Here is a 10,940-nt window from a genome sequence, read left to right on the forward strand (position 1 = left end):
TAAACAGGGAGCGTTCACCGAAGGACTATACATGTATACATTTAACGATCAACCTCACTTATTCGACAAGTTGCAGTTTTTATATTCTCTAGATCTAGATAAGGCCTAAAAAATTGTTTGGTTCCGGTAACCCGACCCCACCTAATTTTTCACTGTCGACCCTAAAGTTTTGTTTTTACATATTCGAGAAAAAAAATAAAATCGCGAAAATTGTGAAGTCTCGCCAGAAATAATGGATGTGGAAACTGACATCAACTTAAAAAAAAAACAATATAAAAGTGTTCTTCCAATATGTAATGGCTGTACATCTGATGGGAAGAAACCAACAACACAGAGACCATATGGAAAACAACAGAAAACATAACTACTTGAACTAGACACTCACATATATGAAAAAAATATAAAATAAAAGAAATCTACCTACCGCCACCTAATTTATATAATTTTATAAAACAACTTGACTACAATGTCAAACAGCATATACCAAGTCCTTGTTTGTAATTTAATACATTGGAAAACATTTTAAAATGTGTAAAAATGTTTGTTATTCTGCGTACAATAACATACTGTTTACATTTTTTGCATCTTTTTGCAATTTATTAAAAATAGTTTCAATATATGTGGCGAAGCGACAGAAGCCATCACATGCTGGGCGTGATGCGTTTGCTCACTCGTGTTACTCAGTTTGATTACTGTAATACAATTAAAAAATCACATGGTTTTGGTGGGTTTTTTATTTTTATTTTTTTTTACAATTTATTGAGTTATTTACAAACACAGACTTGGTCTATGTTATTTCACATTGATTTTTCAAGTAGAAAAAAAAACACGATGGAGCTGTTTATTATCAAAAAATCCTAAATAAGTACTAATTTGTCGAAGGTTTTGTCAGCTACGAGTTCAAGTCTCACCTTCGTACGATAAATGATCCCATCCATAACAATTCCAATATACTTTCATTCTCTCGTACTCTTCTGGTGTGATGTGTTCATCCCACATCAAAACAGGAATATCTCTTATAAAACGGCCTTTGAAAACCTCGCTTTCTAACAATTTCTTCCGAAGAGTTGTTGGGCATTGCTGTAAAGGCGAGAGAAAAAAGTTACTAAAACTCCTTGCAGCACGTGAGCACAAAAACGACTTGAATTTCCGACCAGTTCTGCACCTCAATACAAGTCTGTAACAATTTAAGACTAACTTTACCAATAGATGAGACCGTTTCACTGGCTGATGTTAGGACTAATAAAAAAATGTTTGGTTCTCGTCACCCGACCTCACCTAGTTTTTCACGCTAATCCTGAGCTTTTTTTACGTACTCGAGGAAATAAAATAAAATCACGAAAATTGTGAACTCTCGCAAGAAATAGTGGATGCGGAAACTGACATCAACTTAAAGAGATGATATAAAACAAACTCTTCCAAGCTGTAAAGACTGTACATCTGATGGGAAGAAACCAATAACACAGAGACCATATGGAAAACAACGAAAAACATAACTACCTGAACTAGACATTCACATATGAAAACAATATAATTAAAAAATTATATTAAAAACAAATAAAATATAAAATCTACCTACCCCACCTTTTCTAAAATTGAGCGTAATCGGAACCATATAAATTTATTTGTTAGGGCTTGTATATAGTATTGCTCTACGAAATGGCATCACATATTTATATGATATACATTTGATCGGTTAATAGGAAAGTGACACGTGTAGAAGTCAAACCTACGTCCCCCGAATTGTTCTCCAGTCAAGGTGATCTAATAACCAGCTGAGCTAATGTATCATCTGGTAGAGATTCCGTGACTCGGCCTGATACGTACACTCCCTCGGTTTCACTGAACCAACTACGTGGGCCTGACGCAAACGACCAAACTGTAGCATGTTGAACTTTATTTGTTTGCAAAGAGAGGTATATTAATATTGCACACATGTACGAAGTACATCCTACCATATATCGTTTGTAAGTGTCGTCGTGAGCGTATACATCTTCACCAGGAAGAAGGCCTCCTTCCTTGGTACTTTCTTTGAGTTTGTTCTTTGTCTCAGGGCGATCTTGTATGGAAGTAGTATCAGTGTGACGATCTGGTTGGTCAGTATTGCTTGTGTGTTTTTGAATTCTGAAAGAAAATGCATTTTATGCTGTATACTAAAAAAAATCAGATCAAATACCTGTTTGGGTCGCCACAAGTTTGACGCGGTTTATGATAAGTTAAACTTGCGCTAGCTGCAACTGGGACATATATCAATTAACCAAAGATATATCAGATTAAAATTGGTCAGTTACTTATTAAAAAACACTATATATGTTAATTAAAAAACACTATATATGTTAATTAAAGCAATTTGAAATAACATAGACCAAGTCCGCGTAATTCTGTAAAGAAAACTAAACTAAAAACATGTAAAGAGCTTGTTATGTACTACAGGTAAAGAAAGTGGGAAAACTTCAAAATAACTTTACCCGAGTATGTCATGGTCTAAAATTATCAACATCGTGACTGTAATGCTTAATCTCTGTTCTCTCTCTCTCTCTCTCTCTCTCTCTCTCTCTCTCTCTCTCTCTCTCTCTCTCTCTCTCTCTCTCTCTCTCTCTCTCTCTCTCTCTCTCTCTCTCTCTCTCTCTCTCTCTCTCTCTCTCTCTCTCTCTCTCTCTCTCTCTCTCTCTCTCTCTCTCTCTCTCTCTCTCTCTCTCTCTCTCTCTCTCTCTCTCTCTCTCTCCCTTACCTTAATTTATCATGGAATCTCCCCATACGAACTGTAGCACCAATAATTAAGACCCCTACCACCACTGAAATACAAGCCAAAGCTTGACGAAACCTAAAAGAGAAAGAAAACGTGGGCGTCATTTACGACATATAAGAATATATTGATTTCCACCAAAAGTCAGTCCGAAATGAATTACTTAGCCTGCCAACTGGCTGGATGTGTGACTCCACTACTATAATGAAAATGTACCTGACAGTGTTAAGTTGCAATGAATTTGCGTTTGCCGTGTGACAAAAGTCCTGCCATTAAATAAATCATACCTACATTTCACTCTCTCGTTTGGCAAGCATCTTACGAAAGAGGCCCTGTCCTGCATCCGATGAGAACCTCTTCAGAGGAATTTCACTTTTTTCAGTGCCTTGTCAAATATTTGAGTAACTTGTATAAAGAAAACGACACAGTAGTTTGGTGTTTGTGATGACGTGGCGGTGGGAATCGATTTGTCTGTAAAAGCTAGGGTGGAGTTTAAGATAATTTTACTTGTTTGTTTTTTTTAAAAAGCACCACAGGGTGTAGCTCAAAGTTACATCATCATTTAGTTCGGAGGGTCCATAATATCAATTTTGTACAGCAATGTAATAGTGCCTAGGTCGTCACTCAATAAATTCAATGACCCCGTTTTCGCCTCCTGTGGGCCAAAACTATGGAACTATCTAACCGAGAAACTGAAGGATGTTAAACAAGAACTGAAAACACACCTTTTTAAACAGGATTCTGGACTGTAATGATTTTTTTTAAATGTTGTTACTTCGATTGCATCTCAATCTTCCACTTTTTTTCAGGACCCATCTTTTATGTACATTATATCTTTCAAGTGTAACTGTACAATTCTTAATGTTTTCAATATTTTAATTGTCTTTGAATATTTTTTATACAATAGAAAGGGGTCTATACATAATGATAATATAGAAATGTTTAATGTTAAAAATGGAGACAACAATTGTAGACGCCAGATTTGTTAGTATAGTATTTGTTTGGTCAAAGTCAACAAACCTCAGATTATTGAGTCATATGAGTTGATTTGCAAGTTCAGCCCATGAGGGCATTGTTCCAAATTCCATACATTCCATGTCTGGTGCACGTGTGTTTGAACTTAAACTTCATTCGAAGACTAGAGAGCAGTGTGACAACACAATAGTTTTTAATACGGCTCCGTGAAGCTCCGCTAGATCTACATATAAGGCTTTGTGAGGCTCCGTTAGACCAGTTATAACAAAGGCTCTGTGACATCATTACCTAAGTAGAAGACTGTGAATAACTTGTTGGACTATCACTTATAGACTATTAAGACACTATGGAAACAGGTATTACATTCAGTGAACGACTAATATATTGACTGTGAATTGACATCGGACTAATCTGGACTTACCAATAATTATAGGACATTAGAATAGTTTCTAGAAGTTGTTATATTTGATGTCACCGATTAAACTTACGGATTTCTCATTTGATACCGTATTTGGATTGTGGACATTGTGGCTTTGAAATCGGTGTGGCAACAGACGGATGATTCTAGTGTATGGTGAGTAACCTGCTGTAGGATATTGGAACTAAACGGGCTTGTAGAACTATAAACACGTGACTCTCTAGATATAAGGCGTTGCAGAGAACATTAGGCATTATAAGGCTGCAACATCTACAATAATAAAAGACAAAAACGCGGCAACATTTTGACAATCTAGGCGAAGACGGATCGAAAATTCTATATGTCTGTATGTACAATGTCGATTTCATGCGAAGGTTCATGCAATATATACGTATCGTTACGGCTTCTTCGTGTTTGCTTTATATAGATCGGCATCGATTTGTGCCGTTAGTTATTGGTCCGCAAAGAGTATTACGCGCCGTGCCAACTTCTGCCACATTGAACTGTCTTCTTAAAAAACGATTCGTATGGGAACCAATCACACATCAGTTTTGGGACTGACTTAACAGCAATGAGTGTGGCCGAATATTTCTGTTGGTATTATTAGCCACATGTAACTCGGTAAAAAAAGGTCGATTGACCTACGTCACTCTTGCCGCCACCATTGCCTAAGGGTCATAGAAGTCTAACTTATACGTCATATGTGTTGTTAAATCAATATGGCGCCAATTGAATAATGCCAAGGTGTGCAACCTTGAAATTACATAAAAGTTTATGCATGACTTCTAATTGATTTCCATATAAAAAGACGTTTTTTTCTGATTTTTGGAGTTTTAACAGCATCGATATCCGATTACTGGAAACTTTTGTCTTAGAATTAACAAGTTATATAACCGTTTAGGAACTTTCATGGATGCAGGGCGTTGAATTTATATAAAAACGTTATTTAAAAAAATACCTGCTCTAATAAACGTTTACCTCGTACACTATACTTTATTTGCATAATTAACGTATTTTTTCATTATTCATGTATTTAGAGGAATTTGTTATAGGTACAGCATAAATTAGATATGAATGCTACTGTAACAGGAGTGAAGCATTGTGTGGTAAGTTTTGAAACGAAATGCGTGTTTACTTTTTAGTTCACATGTGGTTTATCTTGAAACACGCCTAACTGACATCACGACAGTACTAAGGGAGTGTGGGAAATTCGAAGCAGAGGGGAGGGGCAGGGGGAGACACTAGTATTACACAATAGACGAAGTCGCGAGTGTACATGTATATAGCTCCAATGTCGTTGCAGATTCGTGTTTTCTAAGAGTGACACGGGTCACGTGGTTACGTTTGGCTTATATTTGCTGACGGATCATTGAAATCGACATGTCATGGGATCGATGGTCTAGTTCCTACACAGCACGGTCCCTCGTGATCATAAAGTTAGTGTTTCTTGGGGACAGTTACGCAATGCCCAAATATGGTATATTTGTAAGGATACTACTTATAATATTGACGTATTTAGCCAACTATATATGAAAGGGGTAAAATTACACTTGTTTCTGTGATCGCGCAAGTCCACCAACGCGAAATACAATAATGTAAGTGTTATTTCGCGGTGAGTGGACATGCGCGATCACAGAAACAAGTGTAATTTTACCCCTTTCTTATACAGTTGGCTAAATACGTCAATATTATCGACATTTTATTGTATTCTGATAGGAAATGTTCTGATACATATCTCGGGGAAACAAGTGCCGATGCACCGTTCCCATACAGTGTCGCCCTGTGCGTGATGTGTATACTCCTCTACTAATGTTGGACTTTGTTCGTCAAGCCTGGCTATAAAATAAAATGGCGAATCTGAACTATCTTGAACATAATAATTTGTAATTTGAATTACTCAACTCAAAATAAAACGTAATCGCAAAAACAAGATGAAACTGTATTAGTCTAGTTCCTATACGGTATCGTTACGACTTAAACCTCCAACACGCTGGTATCCAGACTATTAAATACTGTACGGACTTACCGTGAAGCTGCCATAATACTGTACTAACATGGACACCACCGTAAGGTAAACAAAGATAACTCGTACAAATATGTTTTGACTAACAGTGGGAGTGTCAAATATGTTCGCCTAGAGGTCAAACAACTAAGTCAGGTTCCTATACCTGTTGACGTCACTATATCCTCAGCCAGCTGTGGAGTACTGGTGACTACTGGTTGCTATGTTACTGTTTTCTATTGATGCCATTGGTATATATATATATATATATATATATATATATATATATATATATATATATATATATATATATATATATATATATATATATATATATATATATATATACCAATGGCATCAATAGAAAACAGTAACATAGCAACCAGTAGTCACCAGTACTCCACAGCTGGCTGAGTGTAATATTCATACTATTCCAAGACAAGAACACTAATTTGCATGACAATAACCACTGTCTTCAGTATTTAAAGTGTAACAGAACTTGACTTGCTTGACAGAACTGGAGACCCACCGATGAAGAGGAGCTCAGTCTCTTCGAAATATTTGGGTTAGAACTGTATGGTTCATGATATTATTTAATTTAATTATATATATATTATTTAATTTAATTATATATATATATACTTAGTATATATATATTTAAAACCACGAACTTAAATTAATGATTAAGTTATTCAAAATAACTATCTACACATTTTGAGTGATGTCAAGCAACGTGCTACTGCGACACACATTTCTTTAATACAGTCTGCCTACCGATGTATAGACATGTATATTAGGGGCGAGGGTCTGAGGCCTAAGTATAAGAATTTAGTTTTTTATCCTGCATTGAACCGTCTCGCCTCTTACGTCGCATGCAGTATTATGGTGACTCATGACGCACAATACCCGTACCCAACACAAACACTCTATTGTGACCAGTGACGAATATCAACCTAGAGAAGCGCAATGAAAAATGCAATCCGTCCCTTATTTGTAATGTGTGCATCAATCGTGACACGAAAATGTACACGATAAGGTTGTTCTTTTCGTTAGCACGAACTATTTGTTTAAACCACACTCTAATTCTACTCCAACATGTACTCGATTTTTTGGCTTGAAGACTCTTAAGTATAGTACAATCGCTTTTTTGTTCGAGGCAAAACCTATCCTATAGTTCTGTCAAAAAACTAGGAGGGGGTGCCGAATTTCGCGTGATTTTTTCCTAGCCAAGGTCATAAGTTAGGGACTGGAATGTTTCTCTAGCCTGTATGCTGTTGGTGGCCCAGTGGATTGCGGGGATCCACCCTGTTTTTTTTTTAATTTTGAAGTGATGGGGTGTATTGAGTTTTAAATATTATGAACGACAACGTCATGTACATGTATTTTGATACCCTGTGGTGATACTTGGTTTAATGCTATAATTTATTGAATACCACTGGTGGTAATATGGATAACACCAATATTATCACACATCGTCGTAAATCACAGCCCCTTTTACGGCATCGCTCAAGACCGTCAAGAGGCTTGATATTCGCATTATCGCGGAAGAAACATCAGCTCTCACAAAATGTGACACGTTCTTGTAATGCGATACTTCAAAGGAATTCATAGTTACTGCATCTACGTGCGATACAGTTCATATGAGAAAGGGTATGTGGTCTGTTTTGGATATGTGGTACGACAACAGTCTGGGTTTTGGGTCTCAGTATAGCCCCCCCCCCCCATTACTGTACATAGAGTTGCCCCGCCACCCCTCCCGTCACATTGTTACGTTGTATATGTAAAATATTCCGAGACCATCCACCACTGCCAAAAAAAATAAAATTGAGTTCACATACTTTCTTTATGGGGTCACGGACTGTGTGACATGACCTTGTTGTTTATGTTCAAGTGACTAGTGTACGCACGCTAAATTACTGTAACATTTACATCAAGAAGACTTCTAACACCAAAGTAGAACTTTCCTCAGCTAAAAAGCGGGCATGGTACTAAATATAGCATGCATATCACCTGATAACATTTAGGATGTGGGTCAAATTGCCCTGGAAACTGCACACACATAATTTGACACCATGTATGCGATGTATACTATACGTGTCTGGTCGTGTCCTAACAACAACCCGTGACATCGTGGACACTGTAAAATGCAAACTTGGCAAAGCAAAGTCTCGCTCGCGTTTAAAACTTCGTTTAGATATGCTGCCCACCCTTGTAGAGTGAGACGTGCTATTTGTATATGGCTGTCGAATATTGATGTACAGGAGACTTTTAATCCGTAGATCTACTGAGACGAGAGGTAGCATACATTTATGAAACTCTGGTTTTGCCTTTCACTGTAACCTCTCAACACGCCAACACAAATATAGGGCTGGTGTAAGACTTATACTCCGCACGTCACCTCTCTCTCTCTCTCTCTCTCTCTCTCTCTCTCTCTCTCTCTCTCTCTCTCTCTCTCTCTCTCTCTCTCTCTCTCTCTCTCTCTCTCTCTCTCTCTCTCTCTCTCTCTCTCTCTCTCTCTCTCTCTCTCTCTCTCTCTCTCTCTCACACACACACATACATACATACATACATACATACATACATGCATACATACATACATACATACATACATACATACATACATACATGTACATACATGTACATACATACATACATACATACATACATACATACATACATACATACATACATACATACATACATACATACATAGAAATGCATAAGGAACTAATAAACCAGTCCGTATATATAGCTGTTAAATCCGACGTTTCGAATAAATATTCTTTTTCAAAGGAAAAATTGGCGAATACCTGCTAAATTCATATTAGTTCCTTATGCATTTCTTTATACTACAGTCCTAGCAGCATTATATATATATATTACATACATACATACATACATACATACATACATACATACATACATACATACATACATACATACATACATACATACATACATACATACATACACACACAATGTTTTGTCATTGGCCTTGAAACAGTTTATGTACACATGTTCTAGCATAAGTTGTCAGCGTTAATGAAAGGAAGCAGACATTTTGGATGACAGCGTGTAAGGTCATTGTAACCATAGACCCTTATTATATTAGGATCTATGTCGTAGCGATATCAACTTCTCGTCCAGTATACGCTATTACATACAATGTCTACTTCACGCTGAATATATGCTTATTATGAGAGAACCGTGTTTTGTGTTCTCTCCTTTCAAACTTTAGGTGGTGTGGTAAAAATCTTATTAACAATGTTACGTTGAAGGGCATGATGGTTGTTATTTACAGAACACGAGTAGGGTAAACATAGAATACCTGCTAAATTCATATGTAGTCGTCGGTGTACATGTCACAGAGTGATAAATGCGGGTTTTTATGTTGTAATACACAGTATTATTCTATAATTGGGATACAAACGAGGTAAGTTGGGACTCGATTCTGACATGGGGAGGGAAAACGGTCAAAATCGAGTTTCAACTATCGGCATATGGGACGAAGTACAGAAGTATACACTATGCATACAATAACAATATGGCACACACGATAATGGCTTTACAACCCATTTATAATGACAAAGAAGTCACCCATGGTCATGACGGTGCGCGGTACGAATATTTTATACGGTCTAAACTTGTGTCAAAAATACAAGCTCAATATATGGAAGGAATCAACTAGCGGTGAAATCTTTACACAAAGCAAGCCGTGCGACTGATGAGGAAGAAGATAGCGAGACAGCTGAGCTGCTGAGACGTGTGGTTCATCGGTTGCCATGCACCATAAAACGATAAAAATAGACGTATAGTACGATCACGAGTATAATACTAACCTCGCCATTTCACAATAAGATGCGATCTTGATAATATGTTTCCCCGTGTGTCATCATCAAAAGTGGGCTGCGAGGGACATCACATCGTACGATGTATTCACGCCGTTCACTGTGACACGGTGTACGCTTTAACTTAAAGACGGTGTGACCTAATTTGACCCACCATATATTTGCATGCATAAATCTACATACTTAACATATATAATATACAACCAGCCAGATCCACAGAATCAATCAATGCCACTCGGGCTTTTTTGGGAGGTTGAAATTTTACGAATGAATTTGTTAATGATACCAAAATTAGTACTTGTAAATAAACTTTGTATAAATTACACCATGTGATGTCGATCGTTGCCATCGTTACATGAATCATTAACAATAACAACAATTATGAAAAGGGGAATAGAATCTTTTATTTACTTCGATGCCAAAATACTTTTAAATTGGAAATCTCATTGACGACTGACAGAGTCTATTGTACAGGTATACACTAGAAAAATATCAGAATTGGAGATATACATTTTGTGAATTTTACACGAAAAGATGCAACTGATGAATCCATGGCAACATGAAAACAACCTGGGTAATGATGGCACATGATGGCATCCGAACTACAGCAGTTCATGAATCGAATTGGGATGATTTTAACAGTGAGGGTACATACGTACGTCGATAACGAACTCCATTACGTGTACGACATAATCAGAAGACCATGACAAACATTTGCATATATCCCATAAATTACCACCACAGCCCAAATAGTACCAGACCTTCCTATTGTTAAGGAAATGTAAATTTATGTATTGAGGCACCTATAAAGTTAAATGACTTTGTTTTGACCTTGGAAAGGCAATCAGAATCAGTTTTGTTCACGGATCCCGGCTGGCAGAAAAATACACATAATATAATATCTATTATACTAAGCGGGAGTTGTTTTTTTGTATTCGTTTTTTTTTTTTT

The 10,940-nt window shown here is 36.9% G+C and overlaps 1 protein-coding gene across 3 annotated transcripts in view; it reads right to left on the reverse strand.

The window, feature by feature from the left end:
• The window catches only part of LOC144452288 (alpha-N-acetylgalactosaminide alpha-2,6-sialyltransferase 2-like), a 16,067-nt gene extending 5,953 nt beyond the window's left edge, over positions 1–10,114 (reverse strand). For 2 of the 3 annotated variants that reach the window (XM_078143357.1, XM_078143355.1), the window contains exons 1-4: positions 6,166–6,200; positions 2,732–2,824; positions 1,956–2,124; positions 912–1,080 (exon numbers count right to left, since the gene is read on the reverse strand). In XM_078143357.1, the coding sequence (XP_077999483.1) occupies positions 912–1,080; positions 1,956–2,124; positions 2,732–2,824; positions 6,166–6,179 (445 nt within the window). In that variant the 5' untranslated portion in view covers positions 6,180–6,200. Of the gene's footprint in view, positions 1–911; positions 1,081–1,955; positions 2,125–2,731; positions 2,825–6,165; positions 6,201–9,980 lie in introns of those variants that run through there. The other variant, XM_078143356.1, reaches the window with a different exon arrangement.
• Positions 10,115–10,940: the final 826 nt, after the last annotated feature.

This window comes from Glandiceps talaboti, chromosome 22 (genome assembly GCF_964340395.1).
Source record: "Glandiceps talaboti chromosome 22, keGlaTala1.1, whole genome shotgun sequence".
NCBI lineage: Eukaryota > Metazoa > Hemichordata > Enteropneusta > Spengelidae > Glandiceps > Glandiceps talaboti.